At 47.9% G+C, this 13,640-nt stretch overlaps 1 protein-coding gene across 1 annotated transcript in view; it reads right to left on the minus strand.

The window, feature by feature from the left end:
* ETS1 (ETS proto-oncogene 1, transcription factor) overlaps positions 1-11,504 on the minus strand; it is a 64,748-nt gene extending 53,244 nt beyond the window's left edge. The window contains exons 1-3 of the mRNA XM_042882491.1: positions 11,398-11,504; positions 5,477-5,559; positions 3,919-4,060 (exon numbers count right to left, since the gene is read on the minus strand). Of these exons, the coding sequence (XP_042738425.1) occupies positions 3,919-4,060; positions 5,477-5,548 (214 nt within the window). The 5' untranslated portion in view covers positions 5,549-5,559; positions 11,398-11,504. The remainder of the gene's footprint in view (positions 1-3,918; positions 4,061-5,476; positions 5,560-11,397) is intronic.
* Positions 11,505-13,640: the final 2,136 nt, after the last annotated feature.

The following is a 13,640-nucleotide window of genomic DNA, read 5'->3' on the forward strand; positions in this document are numbered from 1 at the left end:
CAAATAATATCTGCCTCCTCATCCCTCTCGGGAGCGGCTCACCACTTTTTCCACCCACTGCTGTTTCCCTTCACCTTCTTCCACGTCCTCCCTTGCCCACTCCTCATTTATTAGGGAGAGAGGACAGCCGGGCTGTGAGCTGCCTAAGAAGTCCTGCAGGGTCTCACAGCCGCAAGCAGATGTGCGTGCCCTGCGAAGAGACGCCCATTCATCTCTGCAGAGAGCGTGCGGGGGAGGCAGCAGCACAGGGGAGGGGGGGGGGGGGGGAAGTGTTGGAGGAGGCTGAGAAAAGGAAGGAGGCCACAGTTAAAAATAGGATAAAAGGACATGAAAAAATGCAGATTTTTTTTTTTTTTTTTTTTCCCCTAAGCTTCACTTGGAAAATGTGCTGCAGCTGGAGAAGCCATTGGGCTGAGCCTGGTCAGCTTTCACCTTCCCCCTCCCCAGGCTCCCTTCCTCCATGCATGGGCCTGGAAGACAGCCCAGAAAACGCTCACAGAAAGAGCTTCCCTCTGGGGATCTCCATCAGGACCCAGAAGAGTAAAGAGCAGGTCTTGTGGCATAGGAGGACAAGATGGGGGAAAAGCAGAGAGAGTTTGTGATGGATGCAGGAGGTCCCCATGTGATTTCTGCCTGCAGTGCACTCCGAGCTGAGAGCAGGGCTTGGAGAAAGATCACAGCCAGAGTTAGGGGGGGTGGGTACAAAGGAGGGCATCTCCACGTGGTGTGGGGCAATGCAATGTGCTGCAGTGCTTTGTTTCAGCTCCAAAGGCTTTGCTTTCCTGCCAAATCCAGCAGGACACTGCTATGGCCCAGCCTGTAGGACCCAAGACAAGATGTCCATCGAGCACCAGTGAGTTGGATGCAGGGCTGCATTAGGGAGACACACTGCCCCCAAGCTAACAAACCCTTTTTTGTGAGCTGAGAGATAATGTGTCCAGACAATATCAGCCACAGACTGGGTCAAATTGTCTTCTGTGCACTGTGCCCTCCTACAGCCCTGGGTGCTGGGGGTCATCCTATGGTAATGCCTTCTGTATGTGACAGTGTCTTGGTGCCAAAATCTTTCAAAAGCAGCACCAGCCAAAGAAGCAGGGTCAGACCCACAGCTCTCATCTCTCCTCTAGAAAACATTTTAATTTCATTCCTTGTCTTGCAAAATTCAAACTCAAATGCATTTGTTTGAAAGAAAGCGAGTTCAGTTGCCCAAAGGTTCCTCTTAGTGTCCAAAGGCTGCAAGCACCTTCAGTCCAAGTGTGCTAACTCAGCACAACAATCAGAGCAACTTCTTCCGCCAGAGGCATTTCATCCTTCTCCTGCCATTAACAACAGTTTTATCTCCCCTATCACTAAGCAAAATAAACCAGTTCATAGCGAAAGGGGTTGTCAAAGTGACCTTGGCTCAAAAAACAGCACAGCCAGGACAATGTCAGTGCTGAAATTACGATGCTGCTATCAAACATTTTCTTCCTCTCCATTTTTGTGCCTAAACTTTTATCCACCAAAAAAAAAAAAATATTACCAGAGAGTAATATTAAGATACTATTGCCTTAAGAATTGGAAATCCCAGTGCTCAGTGTGACAGCATCTTTTCAGTACCTTTGCTGCTTCACGCAGACTCACAGCACCCTTGATTTTGGGTCACCAGGTAATGCAACTAATGAGCAAGTCTCTACACCCCTATTGCCACAGACGCCAGCTTTCATAGGCAGGCAGTTCTCACTGGTTGTTTTCTAACACCTTTGGGTGAAGCCCTTTTACTTGTATGGACCCAAACGTGGCTGACTCTCAGGGCAGGCACAGTCCCAACCCATGTACTACAGGTCGTGACAGCAGGCTAACAAATAAAAATGACTACACATCACTTCCAGTTCTTGTTGTAATAAAAATGTAAAATAAAACCCACCTCTTTTCTTATCCTTATCTACAAACCAAATCCACATCAGGCTTTTCTTTATACATATCACCAAATAATCTTAGCAGACATCAAGCATCATGTAAATAAACTCACCCGAGCTTCAAAGGCAAAATATCTTTCAACAAAGCCAAGCAGTTCTAAAACTTCTAGAAGTGTTGCGGGTTTCTGTTGTGAGAGGATATATTCACACTTGCATTTTCCTTGCTGACTTGTTTCTTTCACCAACATCAAGACCATGAAAACCAAAATAGCCTCCAGTATAGAGAAGAATAGATGACAAATGGCTTTCATGCACACCCAAAACACAAAGGAGAAATGAAAGACTGTTCCTAGCAGTATATACAAATGAGAGTTTCCTCTCATTTAAAATTAGAAACTGTTCTAGACTCTGAAAAAAAATGGCAGAGCATTAAAATAATAGTAATAATAAGAGAAAGAGTACCACACACTGCAACAGGAAGAAATGAAACGTAATTTTTAGGTACTGCAAGAGAATTAGAGTTCTGTCCTACAGTCCCAGTGTATTCCAAGTTGGACTCAAACCTGCTAAAGACAGCGACATCTTTTTTTCCAGTGAGCTTTGAACCAGGCTCCAATCTCTGCAGCAAGAAATTTCACAGGCCCAGCATGGGGTAATGAAGATGTGGGTTACAGATATGCTGGTCCCTGGAGAGAGCGCTTTCACAGAAAAGGGGAGAGGGTATGGAAAAAAAACAGAACAGAACAACAAAACAACACACAAAGAAAACTTTCCAGGCACAGATTTGCAAAATGTTTGAGTAAATCCAAATGCTGCAAGAGCAGATTTCATCAGAGCAGAGCTGACATCACGCTGAGAGAGGTCACCCACAGGAGTTGAGCAAAATAGCTGAAACAAGAGTGGCTGGGAATAGACAGTGGAGTTTTTCCTCCAGCCACAGCTCTCGGTTCATCTCCAGCTAACACACAAGTGTTCACCAAAGGAAAAAAGTTGAAATGCCTGAATATTTGCCAAGGAGAGATTTCAAATTGTACATTTGACCGCAACAGTCACTGGTTCTGCTGAACTCTTTAGCTGCAAAGAAGTCTCCAAACATCAGGGCTTTTCCCCTCCCAAGGGGCCAATGTGCATAACTAACAAGCCGGGAACAAGTCACAGAAGACCAGCACATGCCATGCAAAAGCTTACATGGGATTTATGTGCTTCACGATAGGCTTATGTGGGACTTAAGTGAAACATAAACTTCATATTGGCCCTTTGCAAAGGTCACATTCGTGCAATTTGAGCTCTTTCACTTCGTTTTGCTGTTTGCCTGTGCCATGGTGTACCTGAGCCCTCCCTTCTGCCACAGAACAGCTGGGAAGCGAGACTTGGTGACACCTCTTCCCAAAGCTGAATCACTGTGCTGTGGGCAGGGGAAGCCTCCAAGATGCGCGGCACAGGGGCAGCAAACACAGCATGATGCAGTGGAAACAGGGCTTGCACTAAAGCCCAAAGCTCTCTGCTTGCGTCACACCTTTGGGTACAGACCCAGAGCCCTGCACTGTCAGTTACACAAGCAGCAGCCCAAGCTGAAGTTCTGCTTCACAGGTTGAACAAAGTACAGGGCAAGAATTAGTCACCGGTGATTTTGTAACGACTTTCAAAGTATGAGTGCATCACAGAGCAGCATCATTTAGTCAAAGCCAGGGCATGGGCTTAACTGTAGGCTGTATCGCAACCACCCAACCCTGACAGCAGAGCATGGCCATGCCTCCACCTGCAGCCATATAGCACTGAATATCGCACCACCATCCCCAGGAGGAAGGGGACAGAGACCCCAACTCAGTGTAACAGCAGAACTCAGGCTCAGGAGTCCAGGCTCCCCTTCACAGAGGCCTCTTTATCTTTCCAAAGAAACCAGCTCAAGCCCGTACACACGAAACCAGGACATTAAAGCAGCCCATCTCCAGGCTGCACCTGCAGGGAGGAGCAGACCGGCCCTCCCACCACTCCACATCCCCCAGAGCAGAGTTCCTACCTGTGCTGTAGTGCTCCAGGCCGGTGGGCACCTCTTGGATGGCCGCCTCGTCCCACGGTGGGCAGCAGGTCCTGGGTGGGCAGCAGGCTGACTGAAGCCTGCAAGGCATCCAGGGGTCCTCATAGCAGCTGCCAGCACCTTGCTTCTGGGCAGGGGAGGGAGCCGTGTCACCTCAGCAGCAAAACAAACCCAGAACCAACCCTTCCCTTCCAGGATAAAATCACAAAGTACTCACCTGACCCGGCCCAGAGCCGCCCCAGCTGAACAGCCAGGGGTCAGAAAGCCCCTTATAATGTAAGGCATGTCATTCACATACATTATCTGCATCTACTTGTGTGTGCTACATAGGCAGGTAGGTACATGCATGTGCCTAGTTCTAGCTACAGCTCTCATTATTGATATTACACTTCTAAATAACACATATATACATACAGATACATGGAAATAATCCCAGGCTATCACTTCCATTATGTACACACACATTCATTACATTTATCTTTATAGATATATCCACTGTACATAAATACACACCGTATGTGCACACACAGATAAACCACATTACAGATTTTACACATGTGCCACATACATGTGTACATCAGTAGAAGAGTAGCAACATATGCATACATACAGTCATACACGTAAATAAACTCAGGATGTTTGCATCCATTCTTTTTTTATTGTTAGTTCCCCACATGGAAACAGTTTTGCTTCATTTCCAATCAACGTTTAAATGCCAAATACATTCTTGGAACCATTTAAAAGGAAGATACTGAGCTGTGTTAGACATTTTTCATGTGTCACAGTGGCCTTTCTTCCTAATTTGGTGATAATTTTGCTTTCTAGCAAGTCTTCTGTATCCCCTGGTGTCCCAGCTCAAAGATACAGCTCACATCTGACCTTGTCTAGGGTCTTTAACACTAGCTGTCATTTCTTTGGAGAAATGTCCATTGATGTGATTTCCTCAATAAAGGTCATGTACAAACATAAGGTAACCAGCAGCACAAAGAGCACAGCTCAGGAGCAGCACAACATACTGTCAGACCTGCCCCACAGCTGCTGATATCCACATAGACATGCCCAGCACTGCATTTTAATCCGTATTTTATACAACTACCCAGCAACTGCCCAAACAAAAAGGAGCTGCCATAGAAGAGGAAGCCCAATATTTACCAAAAAACTCCAGCCAACGCAACCAAAGCTTTTCCAAAGCCAGGTCTGCTTTGTGCTGATGCTGCTGCATTCATCCACAGCAGGTGAAGGTCAGCGTGTGGAGCGGAGGCTGCAGGACAATGGTTACCCTAACAATCCTCCTCTGACGACAAGCGCAGGAAATCCGATGCAACAATCCTATTTCCAGCTTGGGTTTGCAAGCTCGAGAGGTTGAGATAAGCTCTGAGCAAACACTCAGCCTCTGGATGCCACTCTGAACTACATGGAACCTCAGGATGATTTAGCAGTCAACACCAAGCTGTGTCAGTGAATGGTCTGCCATTGACACAGCAGCCAAAGAGAAAAGCCACTGCTAGAGATAGCAAAATAACCCCCAGCCCTTTCTTACCATTGCTCCAGGGCGAGCCAAAGGATAAGGGCCCGTGTTGCCAATGGTTGTGTCCATGTAGTAACTCATCATCTTTGAGGTGCCTGCAGAAATGAAAGCAGACATCAGATGCTCTGCTGCAGAAGTCTGGCGTGGCATAAAAATTGACAGCCTCAGTTAGACCTGCTGTAAAGCCCGTGCTTTCTCACAGCCATGTAAAGGTAGCACCAGGCTGCCAATCTCAGCAACTTAAGGCAGGAAAAGTAAAAGGGAAAAAAAACTGCATTAATAATTGGTTTTGTGATTGGAGGCGTATATACATCAACGATGCAAACAAATCCATTTGTGTAAACTGGTGGGAGCTGGACAGTGCTGAATGAATTATCACCTAGAAGCTGATAGAGCTGCTGAGAGGGTGGATGAGATCATATTCCCCTTGCTGTAAAATTGATAGGGAATAGTTGCCATTTTTCCCCCCTCCAATTCATTGAGATCAACAAATTTCCTATGGAAGTTTCATCAGCACCAACCCATTTCACCAAAAAAACTTCTCTTTACTCAAGAAAAATCTTCTGTTTGCCTACACTGTCGTTGGTTCTCTGTGCTGGAGCTCTCCCTTGCACTGCTGAAATCCAGGTTCTCATTCTCTCATTCATATCATGGGATGTACTCTTCTGAGCAAGTCCTCCCAAGAGGGCTGCTCGCTAGATGCAGTTGTAAGCCACTAGTTAGCCCATGTGCACAGCTGAGGTCTAGTTCTGTTTCATAATAGGTAGATGCTTCTCATCCTCTCCTTTAAACACACAACAGAGAATGCAGAATGCATGTTCTGTGTTTGGAAGGATATAACTTAAAGGTGCTGGAAAGGAAAACGGCAGTGGCCTGAGCTCAGAAGGGCTCACTCAGGCAGGGTACAACAACTTGGGACCAAAGGGAATCACTGCTCTCATCACATTGATACACAGCATCGCCCAAGAGCCAGAGGAGCTGCCATGCTCCAACTTTTCTGAGGACACAGCAGCTCCAGCTCCTCTGAAATACACATCCTTGTATTTCTGCTACCAACTGTGACTGCTGCAGATGCAAACATTCACCCAAGCCATCCTCCAGAGCCGGCACACCCAGGTTTCCATCAGCCTCTGTCTCTGCTCTGCACCCATAGCTCCTGTGGGCACTGCAGCCCCACTTCCCTGCTCACAGGGCTGGGGCTGCTGTTAGCAAACAGCCAGCAGAGGCAGAGCCTGCCCCAGCTGTGCCTCACTCACCACCTCAGCAACCAGGGACTGCAGATAACGTCTCCCACCACGCAGTGTGACTAATGGCCAAATGTGAAACACCTGCATGTATATGTGTATTAAATTATTATCATCATCATTTCCTGCTTGTTATTACTAACTTTTTGCTCTAACACCAGTATTATTGTTATTATTATTTTTTTACTTCTCTTTTTAATTCACAAAACTGAAAACTACCAACGTGCTGAAAGAACAACGGACCTGTTTCTCTTTGTGCTTAAAGCAAACCCAAATGCACACATCTTGCAAGTTACTGTGGCTGAGAAGCCTTAACTGATCTTAGCATCAGAGCACGCCCTCCCAGGTGTTAAAACACATTGTCTTAAATCTCACTGCAGCTGGGGAAGATAAAAGAGGGTGCAGAACAGCCATCTCTGCAAGTCAGCCAACAGAAGAAAGTCACTCCACCCCATGCAGTCACACACCTGTCCCTCTGCCCCTAACCTTAACAGGGTGTAACTGCATCACCTAACCATGACCCATAGCCCTCGTGCTCTGAAGTTAGCATCTATGCTGCTACAGTGCACCAGCACAAGGCACACACTGTAGAAACCATCAGGCTGACCCAAGTGCTCCAGCAGCACACAGGGCACGTGTGAGAGCAAGGGGTGACAGCAGTGACACAGTGGTACCACGAGCAGAGCAGCTCGCTTTTCTGCTTCGCAGCTCCACAGCAGGCAGTTGGGGCTTGGCTTTGTTTTTTCCCTTTGATCAGGTCACCTACGCTGCACACTGCTTACAAACTGCTTTCATGCCTCGCTGAGCACCGTTTGCATTTTTCTCAGGATGCTGTTGCCAACAAAACCTTCCAGCACAGCGCCACATATTGATACTCAAAGCTGTGGTTGAAGCCTCCTACGCCCAGGGCAAGGCTTCAGGCAATAGAGAATAGGAACAATCAGAAAACTTAGCATAATGGAATGGTAATAGAAGAGGTGTAACAACAGAGGGACCAATGCAATAAAAACGGGTTATAAGGGAAGGAAAAAAGGACTGCTCACCCACCCCCAAAGAGCTAGGAAGGAAAACTCTGTGAAGAAGAGACCTCCAGAAAGAGAGCCTTCCCCAGGGGCAGTCAGCCCTTAAATGGGGGGTCTAAGAGAGGTGCAGCCAGACTCCACCCCTTCCAATCACAGGTAAATTGCCTTCATCTGTGCTCCCAGGGCTGACCAGGTCCTTTCCCCAGGTGCTCAATCAGTGGTTCAGGCCAGGACTCAACAGTTTCCATACAATCACATTAGCACAGACCAGTAATGCAGCACCAACAGCTCCATCCCAAGTCCCAGCTAACAGAAAAGGAACCAGCAGAAGAACTGTGTCAGCAATGAGGGGGCAAGTTAAAAGCAGAGAAGGAGCTCAGGAGAATTTGGTGCAGGCTGATTTTAACAGAATTTCCACCACTTCCCATAGGAAACTACTTCACAGCCCAATACATCTCTTGCTGTCAGCAAGTTTCCCTGATGGTTGAGCCGTATTTTTCTTCTCTTGAGCTTCCTCTAATAAGAGCCTAAATAGCTCCTCTCCTCCCCTTGGATGCCATTAGAGAGCTTTAATGACCACTCAGGAGCTTGCAGCTGAACTAAATTCAATGACAGCATCCCTTGTGTCAGGTAACTTGGCCAAAATTGAGGAAATCACTGCAGATTTACACCAAGATAATTGAGATCCGCAGCTTGCTGCAAGCTGTTAATAAATAGAGGGGAATCAGAGCCATTTGGTAAAATCCTTAATGACTTCACATCTTGATTCATCTCATTGTTTGCTCTTATTATTCCTGTCTTATGGTGAAAACACGTGTGGGGGAAGCAGAGCTTGTTTTGGTGCTTGATCAAGTACCAGCCAAAGCTATTAGACTCTTCAGTCATTTCTAAACATAATTAACATTTTAATTTCATTTCAACATCCATCCCTCCTCTTCTACAAGAGAATTTTGAAGAAAATAATTACCAAACTTAGAACTTATGATAAACTCTTATGATACCCCTGTAGAAATTAGGAAAAAATTAAAAATACGTATTAAATGAAGATGAGCTGTATCTATGGGATGTATAAAGACCCTTTAAAAGGCTGCCTTACAGCGTTTAAGTGCTTTGTTGTTTTAAGTCTGGGGAAAAGGAAGCTGAATGAGACTCAGTGATTTCCCTGCAGCTCCCATCTCTCCCATGTTAGCACCCTGCACACCCATAGTACGACTGGGACAAAGCAGCTGGACAGCTTTCTGCATCCCTGTAAACCAGCAAGATTCCCTTCCCTTGGGGTTGGATGGGGAGCCAGGAGCAGCATTGGCAACCTTATCAAAGTGTTCCTAACCTCAAATGTAGGAAGAAAGACTTGAAAAATGCAGAGGACACAATCGTCCTCCATGGGCTGCAGCACGGGCAGCTCCTGCCCCAGAGTTGCTTAGTGATACCGTTTTATTTTTCATCAAGCAATAATTTATCATCTTTGAGGGGGTGGAGAAAATAGCTCATGGAAATGACTTTGTTCCACAGGGTTTTAACCCTTGGTAACCTGGCACTTTCCAGGCTGCCTGCCAACTCAGTTCTCAGGGGAAAAAAGTGTTTGTTGATCTGTTGGCATGTTAAAAACCCATTCAATTCATCAAACCCTGGCACCAGCTTAAAATAAAAGGAGCATCCCTAATGCAGGGATACAAGTGATAGGAAGAATCGCATTTCTCTTGCTGCCAACTAAGCACAAAATATGCTCCCTAACAGATCGGCCACCTCCTGTCTCTGCTTCACATCAGGAGCTCCTACATTCATTACGCTCTTAAAACTTTGCAGCATTCTCAGAGGTAACTGAAGGGAAGCCAGGCAGGGCAGTAAATAACACAGCCATGGGAAATAGAGAAATGCACTAAATGCCCTTCTGCATCCTCAGTAAATAGTCAGAGATTTAATGTGCTGCCTAAGCTCACAGAACGAAAGGGAGGCTGAGTGGCTGAGCCCTAAGGCACGACCATGGCTCCATGCAGTGGCTGCAATGGGACGAGCGTGGCACCACCAAACCCACAGGTCATGCTGAGGAGTGTTTAGGTGGGATGCTGAAGCAGAGTGGCTGCTGCTTACAGTCACTCTGCTCCCTATTAGATCAGAGCTGCTATTTGCAACTGCAGGAAGATGTGAATGGGTGGGGGGGGGTTAATTAGGTCATCTGTTATTCCACTCACGTATTTCCCTCTGTGAAATAATAGACTTACAGTACAGCAGCATGGGCCAGATCCTCAGCTAGGGCAAAGCAAAGGGGGAAAGAGTAGGGATTGAAAGCCCAGCTAGATTTGCTGTTTTGCTCCACACTCCCCATATGACCTGTAGAAGGATGCTTGGGACCAGCCTGCCCAAAGATGCTGGTGTTTCAAAAATCCCACTAAGCATTAAGTACTCAGCAGCTGTAGAAAGTTAAGAGAAACCAGAGTTTCTCTGTGCCTTCATATGCCAAACATAAAAAGGTGATGATAGCGTGGGGGTGCTTTCTGGTTTGGAGATGCACATGGCACCCTGCAGTTCAGGGCAGGAGCCATGCACAATCCCAGTGCTGGGTGCACAAAATACACAGCAGTCCTCCATGGAAATCTCACCCCCCTGGGTTAGCAGGGCCATTCCCCAGTGCAAACGTCTGGGTAGCCCTAAGTATCTGGCTTACCAGAAAATTGTTTACAGGACAGGCAGGGGTGAGGTCAAAACCCCAGCTGGATCAGAGGCAGCATGAACAGGGCTGTAACCAGGAAACAGCCCCGGACCCAGCCCACAGCCCCCAAAGGTGTCAGTTGACAGCACAGCATGGGAAGTTGATGGTAACTGTAATACCAAGAGAGTGGCTGCATGCAAAGCGAGGATTTAGGGGATAATAGGAAGGGGAAAGGCCTTGGCTGTGCTGCTTGGGGCCAAACGGTGCCTGCTGGCCCTTTTTGGCTGCGAGAGGGCTGCAGGATTTTGCCCATCCCAAGGAGCAGCAGCAGCACAGCTGCACATCGCTGTGGCTGCCACACTCAGGGCTCCTGACTCCAATTCCTTCCATAGACAAACATGCAAAATGCTCACCTGTGGCATTTTCTGCCCTTTGGGGATACCATTGCTATTGGAAAACATTCAGAGCTGAGGCAACAAATTCCACATAGCATCCCTCCAAAGACAGAAAGCAGCCCTCTCTGGGGGGGCTGGTCAACCTGCCCGCTCCCTATCTGTGCACCCAGCTGTGCTGGAGGGGCTGAGGGAGCATCTGGGCCTGGGCACCTCGCTGGTCTCCTGCCCCATAGCGAGCACAAGCAAACCCCCACCCCACAACCAAAGCCTCCTCTCAAGAAAGAGAAGGAACTGCAAATGTAATCCACTGTAAGAATGCCAGGGCGCAGCCTGCTACCTAGATGAGGGAAACAATACTGTTCTCCTAAGCACACATATCAACTTGATATTCTCTCTATATATGAAATTAAAAAGGATTTTTAAAGGGAAGCATCAGCTCAGACATTCGTAAGACACTGCAGAACTATTAGCAAACACACGAATCAGCCACTGGGTGAAACTGGGAATGGAGAAAAAGAGTAAATGCCCAGCAAAACAAACCTTCCATCTATCCTGGAAACGAACACAGGTACCTACAGCCCACAACAGCCTTTAAAGAGACTCTCTCCCCACCACCACTTACTACTTATCTGGAAGACCAAGGAAAAAGCTTATGTCCTCCACGGCTCCCCACACTTGTCTCCGGTCTCTCTCCAACTACCTGGTGCTATCCTCTGCGCCGGAGCTGGGGAGGATGGAAATACCATAGTGTTTGCAGCAGGGCCGCCTATTCAAAGGGAGGGGGAGTGGTCAGCCCCGCACAGGCGGTGGGGAGGCGAGCCCCCCGCGCTCCGCTCTCGCTGGCAGATGTCGCACTGTGACCCTCACCACGGGGTGTGAGCCTTACCGAGCCCATTCCCAAAGCTCTGCTGGGCTGCCCCAGCTTCGAGGTGCCTGCTGCCAAAAATTGCTTTTTCTTCCTCAAAAGTCCCCTGGGCACCTCTGGCTTTTCTGCTCCTTTGTGCACAGCAGGCACCGCGGTGCATTTGGATGCCCACCTCTCCCCCAGGCATTGGCAGGGTCCAGCCGCCAGGCTCCCACTGCCCATTTGCAAACCCCTCGGTGCACGCCTGCTTTCTTTTACAAGCACAAAGGCTGCAGTAGTCTCCCTTTCACAGGGTACCATCGTAGGGAGAGCACTCAGGCAGCGCTGGCTCAGCCCTTGCTGCTGGAGGCCCCACTGCAGCACCATGGGCTGCTTTGCCCCAGAAGGCAGGGGTGCGTGGTGGCTGCAAGGCTGCAATGTGCAGGGCTGCAGTGCGCAAGGCTGCTAGAAAAGCAGGGAAATGCTCTCCCTGAGCAAGGAAAGAGATGGGGACAGAAACAAAAGGCTGCTGCATGCTCAGTCCTAAAAAGTGGAATTAAGTTCCTCATTCTGTCCAAACAGCCCTGGAGCACGCAGCCCAGAACTACACGGCCCTGGATGCAGGAGGATGTGCCCTCTTGCAAAGCTGTCTTTTCCTCCAGGAGGGGGCTCCAGGCTGGAAATGTGCTGCACTCCAGCACGTGTCCCTGCCACGCAGGAGCTGTCAGTCTGCAGAAAGTTTGCAGCATCTCCACAATGAAACAAAATTGCAGTGTGTGCGTCTAAGAGCTACGGCTGGAAGGGCAGAGTAAAGCATTGGTCAGGCGCAGGGAAAGAATTAATTCTCCCAGTTTGTAACCTGGCATTTTGGCTACTCCCAGCTGAGTGGCTACTTAAAAAGCATAGACTGAAACTATATTATATCAGACACATAATTTCTGTCTGCACTGACTTCTGTGGCATCTACTGCTGCCAAATGCCCTGCAGAGAAATCAAAGTACAAAGCTGCAGTGCATGAAGGACCCTCCTGCCCCTCACCTCCCAGCCCAGCAGAACCTGGTCGCTCAAACGCACATAGTGACAAGTAGCCACAAAAACTTCCCCCCCAAAACACCAATATTTATGCACGTAAAAGGTATTAACAAGTCCTTCGAGGGTTTTCCCTAGCTCCTAAGAGAAGAATGAAGCTCTGTGTCAGCCTTTGCCTTCGCTCAGAAGCACACAGCTGCAGGTGGCATGAGTACACATTACCTGTTGAACTCGCAGCCGTAAGGCACGGATCTCTTGTGTAGCTATTTTAACTCAGGAAATTATTTACAGGGCTCCATCTTCCCAGGAAGGTTTCCAGCCTGCTGGGCTTTGGTACAAAGGCTCGGTCACGTCTGAGCGCCAAAGGAGTGGAATGCATCCAGCAATCAATTTTTATCTGGGCAACTCTTCCCAAGGCTGCAGGATAACCCCACGGGCATCTGTGAGCAAGATGTCTTTCTTTCCCTAGGCTGGATGCTGTGCTCTGTGGCAGGGAGCCTTTCCAATACAGTAATCTATGTATTAATTGCCTCTGCATTATGGCTGTCCAATCGGCTGTGTGTCTGCAAAATAGAGAGGCTTCTGGTTTGAGCTCCTACGAGGCAGCACAGTGCCCGCTGTGTGCAGGTCACCTCACTGGTTTTGGGGTTACTGCTGCTTCAGCCACCTGGATCCATTGCTTCAGCCAGCAGCAAGAAGTTGGGTTAAATTTAGGGCAGTTCATTCAGCTTATAAAGCCGTAGTGCATAAAGAAGTAGTTTCCATTCCAGATGGTTTGAATTTTCTTTGTACTCATAAATAAATAAATAAATAAATAAATATTCATTAGTGTCTAATTAAAGCAATTATTACTGCTTTTACCAAATCTGAAATGTCCCGTGGATGGTTCAAAGGCTGTGCACAGGTTGAATTTAGGGCACACAAATGACCTCTGTGCTCCTGGGAGGCGCTGGATGTACGTGTCAGCACACACAGCCCCGCTCCCAATATGC

This window comes from Lagopus leucura, unplaced genomic scaffold, assembly GCF_019238085.1.
Source record: "Lagopus leucura isolate 7727_CA_CO unplaced genomic scaffold, USGS_WTPT01 Super-Scaffold_100034, whole genome shotgun sequence".
In the NCBI taxonomy this organism is placed as follows: Eukaryota; Metazoa; Chordata; class Aves; order Galliformes; family Phasianidae; genus Lagopus; species Lagopus leucura.